This window comes from Oncorhynchus clarkii, chromosome 30 (assembly GCF_045791955.1).
Source record: "Oncorhynchus clarkii lewisi isolate Uvic-CL-2024 chromosome 30, UVic_Ocla_1.0, whole genome shotgun sequence".
In the NCBI taxonomy this organism is placed as follows: Eukaryota; Metazoa; Chordata; class Actinopteri; order Salmoniformes; family Salmonidae; genus Oncorhynchus; species Oncorhynchus clarkii.
The window spans coordinates 36,974,895-36,991,834 of record NC_092176.1 but is presented as its reverse complement, the minus strand read 5'-3'; the positions used below and the strand labels follow the sequence as shown (position 1 = coordinate 36,991,834).

The 16,940-nt window shown below is 45.6% G+C and overlaps 1 protein-coding gene across 4 annotated transcripts in view; it reads left to right on the top strand.

Annotated features, from left to right (window-relative positions):
• Positions 1 to 16,940, top strand: part of LOC139389364 (sushi domain-containing protein 2-like) — a 66,005-nt gene that overhangs the window by 12,041 nt on the left and 37,024 nt on the right. For all 4 annotated transcript variants that reach the window (XM_071136077.1, XM_071136074.1, XM_071136076.1 and 1 more), the window contains 3 exons: positions 2,194 to 2,352; positions 3,119 to 3,235; positions 3,844 to 4,020. In XM_071136077.1, the coding sequence (XP_070992178.1) occupies positions 2,194 to 2,352; positions 3,119 to 3,235; positions 3,844 to 4,020 (453 nt within the window). The remainder of the gene's footprint in view (positions 1 to 2,193; positions 2,353 to 3,118; positions 3,236 to 3,843; positions 4,021 to 16,940) is intronic.

The following is a 16,940-nucleotide window of genomic DNA, read 5'->3' as shown; positions in this document are numbered from 1 at the left end:
TTCATTGGACAGGTGACATGAAGGTAACATGTAAATTCACTGAACAACAGGTGCTACATCTGGAACAAATAAACGATGTTCTTTCTGTCTGTCTTCACCTTCGGAGCTGTACGTCCTTGAATCACCTGGTCTTGTGACACCAGGGGCTGAGGGGCTAGATCTACTAAACAGATTTACAGATGTTAACCACCCCCACAACAACAAAAACAAACTATGAAACATATGCAGTGTTAGGAGAAGGAATAGAACAAGTTTTATCTTTGTGTGTGCGTTTCATACGTACCATACTGAAAAAAACAAAAACACGCTGCACTTAACCTTATGGTACATCTGGAATTGTAAACCACAATTCCTTAATTTGACCTTTAATTTGACCTTTCACTCTCTTTGACTGAGATATCCCCAAGAAAGAGAAGTGTGTGTACTGTGCACTCACCCCTCCCTCCCTCCCTCAACCCAGCCAGCCACCTGTTTAGAGTTAAAGGGCGTCCAAAGGGTTTTAATAGATGACAGGTGTGAGTCCCAAGTGGTACCCTATTCCCTATATAGTGCACTACTTTTGTCTAGAGCCTTACAGGGTTATTGGTAAAAGTAGTGCACTATGTAGGGAATAGGGTGCCATTTGAGACGTAAATGGAGAGAGAGATCTTGGCCGAGCCATGGTGTCAGACCAGAGAGCAGACCTAATGGCAGGAGACCAGTGGTGTCCTGGCCTGTCCAGCCTGAGCCACAGTCACACACCACGATAACATTCCACACAACCCACAGAGATAAGGAGTAATGAACAGATTTTTCCTCCCTCTCTCAGCTGCTCAGATGCACTTCTCTTGTTTCAGAGTTCCTGATAACAGTTTCAGTGAGCCATCTGTGTTCTAATAATATATAATGATATCTTATATACAGTATAATATAGGATCACTGTGCGTCTTTGGCCTTTTTAGATGCCGTTTTATTAGAAACGTTCATGCCCCGCCCACCGGAGGATCTGTCTTTGTTTTCAGCCGTTATTTCCTGTGTTCCAGGTGTACCACATCCACTTGTTGTCACTTAAATCTTGCTGGATTGATGGCTTTCATTTTACTCCTGCGATAGTGGTGCGTGGGTCAGCTGTTTGTTCACCCATCCGCAACTGCCTGACAATGTATGTGATGAAGTGAAAATCTGAGGCCCGCAGCCGACCCAAACCGCTAATATATAAAATGCGCTGTGGGCTACAGTCAGAGACTGCTGAACAATTTTTAATTTTTAATTTATTTATTTACATATGTTTCTGCTTATAATTTCCAACATTTTGGTAGGCTGTTTGTTTGTCTACTTGTCTATAATTAGACACATGCAGCTTCTCTTCTGTCATTATACTGTATGTTGCCCTAGAAGACTAAATAAACTCTTGTTCACCAGAATAATAACATGCATCGATATAATTAATGTTTCAATCTAGTTCGCATCGGTCAAGTTTTCTCTGTCTGCTTATTTGGCAGCGCGAAGACGTTTAGGGACCGGGGAGAAAATGCAATAAAACAAAATGCAATTTTCTTTGTTTACAAATTCTGCGCTAAAGTTCCAATCATATCAGTTTAACCGGTTGTAAGGAAATATAAAGCTAGAAAAACAACCCAACATGATTCTGATAATATTTCAGTTAGTTAAACAATGATAGTGTCACCGACGTACTGTAGTGTACTATGTTAGTGAATGAATGAGAGTACGTGACCCTGCACCTGTGTACTATGTTGTTCAAAACAAACTCCTCTGTAGTTGTAACCAAGTAAACACGAGGTGAATTTCCAAACTGGCCCACGTACTGTATCGTCATGGCCACCTAATCGTCTTCCAATTGGCTCATTCATTTCTTCTTCTCTCCCCTGTAACTATCCCCCCCAGGTCGTTGCTGTTAATGTGTTCTTAATCATGTAACCTGGTAAAATAAATGTTCTGGGCCTGTATTCACAAAGAGTCTTAGAGTAGGAGTCCTCATCTAGGATCAGTTTGGCCTTTTAGATCATAATGCATTAGATTACATGGACAGGAGGGACCTGATCCTAGATCAGAACTCCTACAATGAGACACTTGATAAATATGGGCCCACGTCCCTCTTGTCTTAATCAGTATAACCTTCAAGTCAAAACTGATCCTGTATCAGCACTCTATGTGAATATGGGCACAAGTGATGTTGTGTTGTCTTCTCCACAGGGAAAACCTCCAACCAGACGTCTCTGTTCACGTACGACAGTAAGTACCTGTTGGATACGTACTACTACGTGAAACACGACCCAGCCTTCGTCCCGGCCTTCTCTGTGTCCGAAGACCCAGCTGACCCTCTGGTGGGGGACATGCTGAAGATGTGTTTCGGTGAGGGGGCTCTCTATTTCTCTAAATATATATTTTAGGAGTGTTTATGTATTTTAATGATATTGGACCGTGAAGAGGAGACTTTAACGGTAAGAACAAATGGGTTGGATTCAAACCCATACCGACACTGCACTCTGAGGGAAAAAAAAGTGCTATCTAGAACCTAAAATGGTTCTTCGGCAGGCCCCATAGGAGAACCTTTTGAAGAACCCTTTTGGGTTCCATGTAAAAACCTTTCCACAGAGAGTTGTTATTTACATTTTTTTTTACCCATTTTTCTCCTCAATTTCGTGGTATCTAATGGGTATTTCCAGTCTTGTCTCGCCACTGCAACTCCCATAAGGACTTGGGAGAGGCGAAGGTGGAGGGCCGTGCGTCCTCCGAAACACGGCCCAGCCAAGCCGCCCTGCTTCTTGACACAATGCCCGCTTAACCCGGAAGCCAGCCGCACCAATGTGTCGGAGGAAAACACCGTACACCTGGTGACCTGTTCAGCGTGTATTACGCCCGGCCCGCCACAGGAGTCACCAGGTGACGGGGACCCCGGTACTAACTGTTGGACCACACAGTCCACGGGAGCTCTTTCTTTAAAACATATCATACAAGCCTGTTGTCTTTATGAAGTACTACTGCTGCCCCAAGTCCTATATGTTGACATGTGGGTTGTTACCGTACTTTTTATGATATGACATTCAACAACAGTCAAACGTACGATAACATTTAACTAAATGCAATTGTCACATTTTTAACACAATCTTTTATATAGGTGATGGGGCCCAGTTCTGCAAGTACGACACCCTGAGCACCCGTAGTCTGGCTGTGGGTAACGCCACGCTCCTGTCCTTCAGAAGTCACCAGACACTCGTGCAGGACCTGGAGTCTGGTATGTATACAGGAGTCACCTCTCTGTCATTGACAGGAGTTGTGAAAAGGACGTTTATGGAGTTAGTCTAATCATTAACTCCAAGACCTTAGACGACAGTGAGGTGAACATGACCTTTTATGTTCTTGATTGTTAAACCTACTTGTTGAATACTATGTGTAAGCAGAACTTTACTGTATATGTGTGTTGACTAATGCGAGTTACAACACAGTTTTGCCAAAGCAAAGTGCTGAGTAAGTTCCAGTAGCTTCTCAAGATGTTTAGAGTGTTGCCACAGCCCTGTACGTCACCACAGTGGATAGTATGGTTCTGTGGCATGACTTTGTACATAGGCTTTATATTCCAGATCAGTGTTTCCCGACTCCGGGCCTGGAGTTGTCAACTAATCATCAAGCTGTTGACAAGTTGAATCAGGTGTTTTTGTCCCAGGTCACAACAGAAATCTATTATGTTGGGGGTACTGGAGGATCGGAGCTGGGAAACACTGTTGAAGAAAATGATCCCGTATATATTAAGAAGCTGTTTTGAGTGGTTTGACATATACAGATGATTGATTTATCAACGTAATCAATAGTTTGATTAGTAGATAACATCCTTATATTCCTTAGTGGTGTCCTGTGGGTGGCTGGCCTCTCCGAGGTTCGGTGAGAAGATAGGTACACGCTACCTAGAGGGTTCGACAGTGAGCTTCACCTGTAACAGTGGGTCCGTTCTGTATGGATCACCAGAACGCACCTGTCTACCCAGCGGAGAGTGGACTGGAGAGGACGTCTCCTGTATCTCTGGTAGGTCCCTATTGTCCAGTAGATACATGTTTGAAAATGTTTCATTTTCATTTAGAAGCATGAAAATTGGCACACTTCTAATATGTGGTACTGGTAGGTCTATAGTCATAGGTTATATCAATGTGTGGTCATGCTAGACAGCAGGATGGAAGTCCAACTCTTTCTAACCACACACATGTTCGAACTACCAAGCCTAACCTTTAACCTTTAACTGTCACCCATCTGCCAGGGACTAAATGTGCCCTGCGGCCAGCCTAAAGAAGGGCAACATGACCTTTGACCTAACTCTCAATGGGCTATCTTAGTTGTCTGGCCTAACTTGGTTTTGTGCGATGATTGTCCTCAAATGAGAAACAGAGCAACTTTGAAAATCCCATTTAGCGTGACTCATTAGAAGCAGAGATTCCAGCAACTGTGGTTTGTGCTCTGAGCTAGTTGCCCAGACATACCAACAAAAAAGATATTAGTCCATTAGAGATGAAGCACTAAAGGCTTTGGCTTGGCCTCTCTCCCCTCTTCCCCCCTCTATCTCTCTCCCTCTCTCCCCCCTCTATCTCTCTCCCTCTCTCCCCCCTCTATCTCTCTCCCCTCTTCCCCCTCTCTCTCCCTCTCTCCCCCCTCTCTCTCCCTCTATCTCTCTCCCTCTCTCCCCCCTCTATCTCTCTCCCCTCTTCCCCCTCTCTATCTCTCTCCCTCTCTCCCCCCTCTATCTCTCTCCCTCTCTCCCCCTTTCCCCCCCTCTATCTCTCTCCCCTCTTCCCCCTCTCTCTCCCTCTCTCCCCCCTCTCTCTCCCTCTATCTCTCTCCCTCTCTCCCCCCTCTATCTCTCTCCCTCTCTCCCCTCTCTATCTCTCTCCCCTCTTCCCCCTCTCTATCTCTCTCCCTCTCTCCCTCTCTCCCCCCTCTCTCTCCCTCTCTCCCTCTCTCTCTTTCTCTCTCTCCCCTCTATCTCTTTCTCTCTCTCCCTCTCTCTCTCTCTCCCCCCTCCCCCCCTCTCTCGCTCCCCTCTTCCCTCTCTCTCTCGACCCTCTTCCCCCCCCTCTCTCTCGACCCTCTTCCCCCTCTCTCTCGACCCTCTTCCCCCCCTCTCTCCCTCTCTCTCTTTCTCTCTCTCCCCTCTATCTCTTTCTCTCTCTCCCTCTCTCTCTCTCTCCCCCCTCCCCCCTCTCTCGCTCCCCTCTTCCCCTCTCTCGCTCCCCTCTTCCCTCTCTCCCTCTCTCGCTCTCTCTCTCTCTCTCTCTCTCCCCCCTCGCTCGCTCCCCTCTTCCCCCCTCTTTCGCTCCCCTCTTCCCCCCTCTCTCTCTCTCTCTCTCTCTCTCTCCTCTTCCTCTCCCCCTCTCTCTCCCCTCTTCCTCTCCCTCTCTCGCCTCTCTCTCGCCCCTCTCTCTCTCTCTCTCTCCTCTTCCCCCTCTCTCGCTCTCCTCTTCCCCCTCTCTCTCTCTCTCCTCTTCCCCCTCTCTCTCGACCCTCTTCTCTCTCGACCCTCTTCCCCCCTCTCTCTCGACCCTCTTCCCACCCCTCTCTCTCGACCCTCTTCCCACCCCTCTCTCTCGACCCTCTCTCTCTCTCTCCTCTTCCCCCTCTCTCTCTCTCCTCTTCCCCCTCTCTCTCTCTCCTCTTCCCCCTCTCTCTCGACCCTCTTCCCCCTCTCTCTCGACCCTCTTTCCCCCCTCTCTCTCGACCCTCTTCCCCCCTCTCTCTCGACCCTCTTCCCCCTCTCTCTCGACCCTCTTCCCACCCCTCTCTCTCGACCCTCTTCCCACCCCTCTCTCTCGACCCTCTTCCCACCCCTCTCTCTCGACCCTCTTCCCACCCCTCTCTCTCGACCCTCTTCCCACCCCTCTCTCTCGACCCTCTTCCCACCCCTCTCTCTCGACCCTCTTCCCACCCCTCTCTCTCGACCCTCTTCCCACCCCTCTCTCTCGACCCTCTTCCCACCCCTCTCTCTCGACCCTCTTCCCACCCCTCTCTCTCGACCCTCTTCCCACCCCTCTCTCTCGACCCTCTTCCCACCCCTCTCTCTCGACCCTCTCCCCCCCCCCTCTCTCTCGGCCCTCTCCCCCCCCCCCTCTCTCTCGACCCTCTTCCCCCTCTCTCTGTCTGTTTGTGAATGGGAACCACCTGTGTTTCCAGAATGCCTTGTTGCAGCCAGTAACAGAAAGCGAGCCTTGGCTGAGAGCAGTTCCACTCACTGAGACTTTCGTTGTAGAGCTCTATCATTGCCGGCAGATGGCAGTGTTTTCCTGGAGAAACCCTAGTCCCCGTCTGGTGGAGAAGCAAGTTGTCCACTTGTCTCAGTCTCACCTCCTGAAGGCTACAACAGCCCAGTCCCTCCATCTGCTCCATTCTCAGTCTTCTCTCATCCTCTTTTCATTAGTCTGCTAACAGAGACTTCCTTCTGATAGCCATCTGATCATGCTGGATGTTGACGGATTTCATATCAGATCTGGACGAGGAAACACACACATTGACTCCCTGACTGGGTCACAGCTGGATAGATATTAGATCTGGATGGGGAAACACACATATTGACTCCCTGACTGGGTCACAGCTGGATAAAATAGAAACCAACCTGACTTCACCCCCTTCCTTGTTCATGTGGCTGTAGTGTGTGTGTCTGAAATGGCACCCTATTCCCTATGTAGTGCATTACTTTGGCTCAGCGCATCACAGCTGGATAGAATAGAAGGAACAGAACCTGACGTCACCTCCTCCCCCAGTCAATGTATTTCTATTAGTCTTACGATTACATTTCTGGGTATTATATTATTACAGACATACTACAACAACAGGTGTATGGTATCTTGTTGTCATCCTCTGATGAAGTATACAGTAACAGCATACATCTGTGATGTTTTTACTAGGGCCAGTAGTTTTTCCTGAGTTGCAGTAACTGGGGCCTTGAGTTATTACTGGTCGGGCCACGTAGTCAGGGGAAGAACTCCAGGCCTTAGTTAGTGCATAACCAAAAAGTCAAGACAAACTTCGCTGGGATCTAGCAGTACACAAGAAGTGGGAGAGAACTCTTGGTAATAAGTCATTAGTCTTAGTCGTATCATTAGTACTTGTTGCTGACAGTGACACTGTAACATACTGCTTCCCAGTAAACTGCCTGGTGGTGAGAGAGGGGACATTATAACACTAACACAGTGTTTCAGTGCCTGGTTCCCAGTACACTGCCTGGTGGTGAGAGAGGGGACATTATAATATGAACACAGTGTTTCAGGGCCTGGTTCCCAATACACTGCCTGGGGGTGAGAGAGGGGACATTATAACACTAACACAGTGTTTCAGGGCCTGGTTCCCAGTACACTGCCTGGTGGTGAGAGAGGGGACATTATAATATGAACACAATGTTTCAGGGCCTGGTTCCCAGTACACTGCCTGGTGGTGAGAGAGGGGACATTATAATATGAACACAGTGTTTCAGGGCCTGGTTCCCAATACACTGCCTGGGGGTGAGAGAGGGAACATTATAATATGAACACAGTGTTTCAGGGCCTGGTTCCCAGTACACTGCCTGGTGGTGAGAGAGGGGACATTATAACACTAACACAGTGTTTCAGGGCCTGGTTCCCAGTACACTGCCTGGTGGTGAGAGAGGGGACATTATAATATGAACACAGTGTTTCAGGGCCTGGTTCCCAGTACACTGCCTGGTGGTGAGAGAGGGGACATTATAACACTAACACAGTGTTTCAGGGCCTGGTTCCCAATACACTGCCTGGTGGTGAGAGAGGGGACATTATAATATGAACACAGTGTTTCAGGGCCTGGTTCCCAGTACACTGCCTGGTGGTGAGAGAGGGGACATTATAATATGAACACAGTGTTTCAGGGCCTGGTTCCCAATACACTGCCTGGTGGTGAGAGAGGGGACATTATAATATGAACACAGTGTTTCAGGGCCTGGTTCCCAGTACACTGCCTGGTGGTGAGAGAGGGGACATTATAATATGAACACAGTGTTTCAGGGCCTGGTTCCCAATACACTGCCTGGTGGTGAGAGAGGGGACATTATAATATGAACACAGTGTTTCAGGGCCTGGTTCCCAGTACACTGCCTGGTGGTGAGAGAGGGGACATTATAATATGAACACAGTGTTTCAGGGCCTGGTTCCCAATACACTGCCTGGTGGTGAGAGAGGGGACATTATAACACTAACACAGTGTTTCAGGGCCTGGTTCCCAGTACACTGCCTGGTGGTGAGAGAGGGGACATTATAATATGAACACAGTGTTTCAGGGCCTGGTTCCCAGTACACTGCCTGGGGGTGAGAGAGGGGACATTATAATATGAACACAGTGTTTCAGGGCCTGGTTCCCAGTACACTGCCTGGGGGTGAGAGAGGGGACATTATAATATGAACACAGTGTTTCAGGGCCTGGTTCCCAGTACACTGCCTGATGGTGAGAGAGGGGACATTATAATATGAACACAGTGTTTCAGGGCCTGGTTCCCAGTACACTGCCTGGGGGTGAGAGAGGGGACATTATAACACTAACACAGTGTTTCAGGGCCTGGTTCCCAGTACACTGCCTGGGGGTGAGAGAGGGGACATTATAATATGAACACAGTGTTTCAGGGCCTGGTTCCCAGTACACTGCCTGATGGTGAGAGAGGGGACATTATAATATGAACACAGTGTTTCAGGGCCTGGTTCCCAGTACACTGCCTGGTGGTGAGAGAGGGGACATTATAATATGAACACAGTGTTTCAGGGCCTGGTTCCCAATACACTGCCTGGTGGTGAGAGAGGGGACATTATAATATGAACACAGTGTTTCAGGGCCTGGTTCCCAATACACTGCCTGGGGGTGAGAGAGGGGACATTATAATATTAACACAGTGTTTCAGGGCCTGGTTCCCAATACACTGCCTGGGGGTGAGAGAGGGGACATTATAATATTAACACAGTGTTTCAGGGCCTGGTTCCCAGTACACTGCCTGGTGGTGAGAGAGGGGACATTATAACACTAACACAGTGTTTCAGGGCCTGGTTCCCAATACACTGCCTGGGGGTGAGAGAGGGGACATTATAATATGAACACAGTGTTTCAGGGCCTGGTTCCCAATACACTGCCTGGGGGTGAGAGAGGGGACAAAATTTTATATTAACACAGTGTTTCAGGGCCTGGTTCCCAGTACACTGCCTGGTGGTGAGAGAGGGGACATTATAACACTTACACAGTGTTTCAGGGCCTGGTTCCCAATACACTGCCTGGGGGTGAGAGAGGGGACATTATAATATGAACACAGTGTTTGAGCAGTTTGTAAAAGAATGCATTTCCCACAAGGCTGTCAAAGTATACAGATGTCCAAACACTTGCATTCTTTCTCTCTTTCTTTCTCTCTCTCTCTTTCTTTCTCTCTCTCTCTTTCTCTCTCTTTCTTTCTCTCTCTCATAAAGTAATAACAGAAGAGAAGCGGGTCGGGTTGAGGGCCTCAGACCTTCACTATCACATATAGTGGTGGTTTCTGATGGGTTATAAGCAATTGTGTGCGGGTGAACAAACAGCATCACTAACACACACACACACTCCAAACAACCTACTGAAATGTGTGCTACCCCACTTATTTAGGGAATAGGGTGCCATTTGGGACTAAACAAGTTACTTATGTCCCATCCTGTAGGACTCCTATCCATGTTCCATAAACACTCATCTCTGTTAACCCAGAGGAAAATCTCATGTCATTTGGTCAGCTGTGTGATTAACGTCTGGGTTCATACGTGCTCGACATTGAGAGTTCCGGAAAAACAACGTCTCCGCCCTCACAAAACGAAACTCTCAGCACTCAAAGCACTCGTGTTAGAGCAGTTTAAACACCGCCTTTCCCCAATCCTGATACGTCCAAATAACCAATGACTAAAACCCACAAAACCGGAACTAATGCTGCTCGGATCTCACTCCTCCCATTCAGTCCTGGCAGATTCTCTCAGTCAACACGCAGCATCTGCCCATGGGGAGATGACATAAACACTAAACAGTGACAGTAGAGACAGGAAATGCTTTGTCTGTGTTGTCCTCACCCTGTGTGAGTCACTACGGCAGTTGTAGAGTAGCATAAACATCCAGAGTAGTTAGCTGTAGTAAAGGGCAGGGTGATACAGGAGAACAGAGGTCTCCACATCCAGAGTAGTTAGCTGTAGTAAAGGGTAGGGTGATACAGGAGAACAGAGGTCTCCACATCCAGAGTAGTTAGCTGTAGTAAAGGGCAGGGTGATACAGGAGAACAGAGGTCTCCACATCCAGAGTAGTACAGAGGTCTCCACATCCAGAGTAGTTAGCTGTAGTAAAGGGTAGGGTGATACAGGAGAACAGAGGCCTCCACATCCAGTGGGTCCTCTTTACCCAGGTCCGTAACTCCATCATATGGTCAGTCTTTTTATGGTATTTGAAAGATTTCAAATACTATTTGGACCCTGGTCTGGCTTCTATGGTGACACTGATGTGTCTAGTTGCTTTATGTACATATCTACCTCAATTTCCTCGTTCCCCTGCATATCAACTCACTTCTTGTACCCCGTGTGTATAACCAAGTTATCATTGACTTGGTTCTGGTAGCCCATGTGTGTATATAACCAAGTTATCGTTGACTTGGTTCTGGTAGCCCATGTGTGTATATAACCAAGTTATCATTGACTTGGTTCTGGTAGCCCATGTGTATATAACCAAGTTATCATTGACTTGGTTCTGGTAGCCCATGTGTATATAGCCAAGTTATCATTGACTTGTGTATATAGCCAGGCTACCAGAACCATGGGTTATCATTGACTTGGTTCTGGTAGCCTGGCTATATACACATGGGTTATCATTGACTTGGTTCTGGTAGCCTGGCTATATACACATGGGTTATCATTGACTTGGTTCTGGTAGCCCATGTGTATATAGCCAAGCTATCATTGCTCATTGTGTATTTATTCTGGGTGTTAATTTTGTTTTCTATTATTATTATTATTATTATTATTATTGTTATTATTATTATTATTCATATTGTTATTGTTATTATTATTATTGTTATTGTTGTTATTATTATTATTATTATTATTATACTTTTGAACTTTTATTGTATTTTGCATTGTTGGAAAAGGACTCGTAAGTAAGCATTTCACTGTTGTTTACGACACGGGACAATGTGATTTGATGTGACAGGAGAGGTGACACACAGTTCTCTCTGTCAAAGGAGATCAACATTTGTTGTCACCAGAACTGGAGCACTGCCATTCCCTAATTATAATTTATTGGCTTTCATTGACGATGTACCTCGTCATGTACACATACTGTATGAGCAGATCAGTGGAGGCTGGTGGGAGGCGCTATAGGAGGACGGGCTCATTGTAATGGTTGAGATGGAATAAATGAACAGAGTCAAAAGTGTGGTTTCCATGTGTTTGATGTGTTCGAAAATTTTTATTTAAAAAATAAATAAAAAATCTTTGATTTACTTTGAGCGCTAGATGGGGTTTGCCGTTTTGGGAATTCAATATGTTTTGTACCGCCAGACAAACTCAATAAACCACAGATAACGTATTTGATTGATTGGAAATAGTATTTGAACCTGGTTCTGTGTATGATAAATTACCTTTATCAGGGGTAATTTATTCTGCTAATCCATTTTAATATTCTTCGGCGTGGGAGATGAGTCACGCAGTGGAAGGGTGAGAGAGAAAGTCCCTAACTTCAAAAAGGACTCGGGAGAAAGAATCATCAAGTTGTAGAATTGGGCTGGGTCAAGTCACGCTCAGAGGAGGAGCGGAGGAGATGATTCAAGTCAAAATGACAGCAGCAGAGGACAGATGAAAAGAGAGAGAGAGAGAAAGGTAGAGATGCTGACTGAAAAAGGCAGAGGAAATAAAACAATGAACAAGTCTTGCTCTGTTTATTTCCATATGGCAACAAGGCATAGTGCAGAAATTGCGAGAGACTGGCGGCAGGTATCTTAGTGGTTAAGAGCGTTGGGCCAGTAAATTAAAGGTTGCTGGTTCGAATCCCGAGCCGACTAGGTGAAAAATCTGTCTGTGCCCTTGAGCAAGGCACCTTGACCCTAATTGCTCCTGTAAATCGCTCTGGATAAGAACGTCTGCTAAATAACTAAAATGTCAATGTAGACAAAGGGAGAGAAAGAGAGAGTGTGTCGGAATTGAAGAAGCAGGTTGTATAGAGAGGAGGAACTTGAAATGCCATCACAGTGCAAGACATTTAAACCTGTCATGTCCCTCTGCACCACTGTCTCTGTAAGGGAGCCTTCCTGAATAAACAAGGTCCCTGTCTGGGACCTCAGAGTAAACAATCTATTGTGATTAAAGAGGCTCTCTATCTTCACTTCTTCTCTTTTTATTTTTTCATATTCTTTCTCATCTGCATCTCTCTCTCTCTCTCTCGGTCACAAAGACCTGAGGGAGGGAGCTTGTGTGTTGGATCAGAGCAGAGCTGAGAAACACAGACACACCATTTCCATATTACAGGGGAGGTATTATTTATACTTGTTCATATTTATTTCCAGTATTTCTCGTCAGATTTTGACAGTCAAGTCCTCCTCTGAAATGTAACGTGCTCTGAACTTCTAATAAACCCACGATGGAGGATTCTGGTGAACTGTCACCGCTACAGAAAGTAACTCGTATTTAGATATGCACTTTAGATATAAGCACAATTTATTTCATACAGTGCATTCAGAATGTATTCAGACCCCTTCTCTTTCTCCACATTTTGTTACGTTACAGCCTTATTCTAAAATCATTAAATACTTTCCCCCCCTCATCCATCTACATACAATATTCAATTGTAAAAAAAGCGAAAACAGGTTTTTACATTTTTGTAGTAATGTATTAAAACTGAAATTGTCTCAGGTGCCTCCTGTTTCCATGGATCATCCTTGAGATGTTTCTACAACTTGATTAGGAGTCCACCTGTGGTAAATTCAGTTGATTGGACATGATTTGGAAAGCCACAGATCTGTCTATATAAGGTCCCACAGTTGACAGTGCATGTCAGAGCAAAAACAAAGCCATGAGGTTGAATGAATTGTCAGTAAAGCTCTGAGACAGGATTGTGTCGAGGCACAGATCTGGGGAAGGGTACCAAAACATTTCTGCAGCATTGAAGGTCCCCAACAATACAGTGGCCTCCATCATTCTTAAATGGAAGAAGTTTGGAACCACCAAGACTTCCTATTTTTTTTATTTTACCTTTGTTTAACTAGGCAAGTCAGTTAAGAACAAATTCGTATTTTCAATGACGGACGACAGATTTGTACCTTGTCAGCTCGGGGGTTTGAACTTGCAACCTTCCGGTTACTAGTCCAACGCCCTAACCCCTAGGCTACCCTGCCGCCCCAAGAGCTGGCCGCCCTGCCAAACTAAGAAATCGCGGGAGAAGGGCCTTGGTCAGGGAGGTGACCAAGAACACGATGGTCACTGACAGAGCTCTAGAGTTCCTTTGTGGAGATGGTTGTCCTTCTGGAAGGTTCTCCATCTCTGTAGCACTCCATCAGTCAGGCCTCTATGGTAGAGGGGCCAGACGGAAGCCACTCCTCAGTAAAAGGCACATGACCGACCGCTTGAAGTTTGCCAAAAGGCACCTAAAGACTCTCGAACCATGAGAAACAAGATTATCTGCCCTGATGAAACCAAGATGGAACTCTTTCACCTGAATGCCAGGCGTCACGTCTGGAGGAAACCTGGCACCATCCCTACGGTGAAGCATGGTGGTGGCTGCATCATGCAGTATGAAACAGTGACTACTTGGTGTGCTTGTGATAGTGTGTAAACAACACATTCTGCATACACGCAACCTCTGTTTATCATCCTCGACACGCAACCTCTGTTAATCATCCTCGACACGCAACCTCTGTTTATCATCCTCGACACGCAACCTCTGTTTATCATCCTCGACACGCAACCTCTGTTTATCATCCTCGACACGCAACCTCTGTTTATCATCCTCGACATGCAACCTCTGTTTATCATCCTCGACACGCAACCTCTGTTTATCATCCTCGACACGCAACCTCTGTTTATCATCCTCGACACGCAACCTCTGTTTATCATCCTCGACACGCAACCTCTGTTTATCATCCTCGACACGCAACCTCTGTTTATCATCCTCGACACGCAACCTCTGTTTATCATCCTCGACACGCAACCTCTGTTTATCATCCTCAACACGTAACCTCTGTTTATCATCCTGGACACGCAACCTCTGTTCATCATCCTCGACACGTACAGTGGGGCAAAAAAGTATTCAGTCAGCCACCAATTGTGCAAGTTCTCCCACTTAAAAAGATGAGAGAGGCCTGTAATTTTCATCATAGGTACACTTCAACTATGACAGACAAAATTAGAAGAAAAAAAATCCAGAAAATCACATTGTAGGATTTTGAATGAATTTATTTGCAAATTATGGTGGAAAATAAGTATTTGGTCACCTACAAACAAGCAAGATTTCTGGCTCTCACAGACCTGTAACGTCTTTTTGGAAAAATAACGTTCCCGTAGTAAACAGGATATTTTGTCAGGACAAGATGCTGGAATATGCATATAATTGACAGCTTAGGATAGAAAACACTCTAAAATTACCAAAACTGTAAAAATATTGTCTATGAGTATAACAGAACTGATGTTGCAGGCGAAAGCCTGAGAAAAATCCAATCCGGAAGTGCCTCATGTTTTGAAAGCGCTGCGTTCCAATGCGTCCCTATTGAGCAGTGAATGGGCTATCAACCAGATTACTTTTTCTACGTATTCCCCAAGGTGTCTACAGCATTGTGACGTAGTTTTACGCATTTATGTTGAAGAATACCCGTAAGCGGCTACATTGCGCAACTGGTCACCTCATGGCTCCCAGAGTGACTCTCGCGTAAAATACAGAGGTAGCCATTATTCCAATTCGTCCTACTGAATAACCAATTGTCCCGGTGGATATATTATCGAATAGATATTTGAAAAACACCTTGAGGATTGATTATAAACAACGTTTGCCATGTTTCTGTCGATATTATGGAGCTAATTTTGAATATTTTTCGGCGTTTTCGTGACTGCAATATCCGGGCGATTTCTCAGCCAAACGTGAAGAACAAACGGAGCTATTTCGCCTACAAAAATACTATTTTTGGAAAAAAGGAACATTGGCTATCTAACTTGGGAGTCTTGTGAGTGAAAACATCCGAAGCTCATCAAAGGTAAACGATTTAATTTGATTGCTTTTCTGATTTCCGTGACCAAGTTAACTGCTGCTAGCTGGACAAAATGCTATGCTAGGCTATCGATAAACTTACACAAATGCTTGTTTAGCTTTGGCTGTAAAGCATATTTTTAAAATCTGAGATGACAGGGTGATTAACAAAAGGCTAAGCTGTGTCTCAATATATTTCACTTGTGATTTTCATGAATATGAATATTTTCTAGGAATATTTATGTCCGTTGCGTTATGCTAATTAGTGTCAGTCGATGATTACGCTCCCTCATGCGGGATGGGGAGTCGCTAGAGGTGCAGATTGGTTTGAAGAAATCAACTGTGGGAGCAATTATTAGGAAATGGAAGACATACAAGACCACTGATAATCTCCATCGATCTGGGGCTTCACGCAAGATCTCACCCCTTGGGGTCAAAATGATCACAAGAACGGTGAGCAAAAATCCCAGAACCACACGGGGGGACCTAGTGAATGACCTGCAGAGAGCTGGGACCAAAGTAACAAAGCCTACCATCAGTAACACACTACGCCATCAGGGACTCAAAACCTGCAGTGCCAGACGTGTCCCCCTGCTTAAGCCAGTACATGTCCAGGCCCGTCTGAAGTTTGCTAGAAATCAATTGGATGATCCAGAAGAAGATTAGGAGAATGTCATATGGTCAGATGAAACCAAAATATAACTTTTTGGTAAAAACTCAACTCGTTGTGTTTGGAGGACAAAGAATGCTGAGTTGCATGCAAAGAACACCATACCTACTGTGAAGCATGGTGGTGGAAACATCATGCTTTGGGGCTGTTTTTCTGCAAAGGGACCAGGACGACTGATCCGTGTAAAGGAAAGAATGAATGGGGCCATGTATCGTGAGATTGAGTGAAAACCTCCTTCCATCAGCAAGGGCATTGAAGACGAAACGTGGCTGGGTCTTTCAGCATGACAATGATCCCAAACACCGCCCATCAACGAAGGAGTGGCTTCGTAAGAAGCATTTAAAGGTCCTGGAGTGGCCTAGCCAGTCTCCAGATCTCAACCCCATAGAAAATCTTTGGAGGGAGTTAAAAGTCCGTGTTGCCCAGCAACAGCCCCAAAACATCACTGCTCTAGAGGAGATCTGCATGGAGGAATGGGCCAAAATACCAGCAACAGTGTGTGAAAACGTTGTGAAGACTTACAGAAAACGTTTGACCTCTGTCATTGCCAACAAAGGGTATATAACAAAGTATTGAGATAAACTTTTGTTATTGACCAAATACTTATTTTTCACCATAATTTTCAAATAAATTCATTCAAAATCCTACAATGTGATTTTCTGGATTTTTTTTGTCTGTCATAGTTGAAGTGTACCTCTAATGAAAATTACAGGCCTCTCTCATCTTTTTAAGTGGGAGAACTTGCACAATTGGTGGCTGACTAAATACTTTTTTTTGCCCCACTGTAACCTCTGTTTATCATCCTTGACACGTAACCTCTGATCATTGTCAGACTATGAATGAGTTTTCATTAGTTTAGCCTTGTTTCTCAATACAGACCCTCGTGACATCACAGCCCTGTTTCACAGTACAGTGGGCTGTGGGACAGTCTCCCCACTCTCTCCCTCCATCCATCTTTTTGGACAGACTCCAGTCCGGATGAGTAGGTAGTGGACTGGAGATCTGATACAGCAGGATGGACTGGGATGGCATCTGCAGACATGTAAAAACCCAGCCATAGGTGATGTGTCCATCA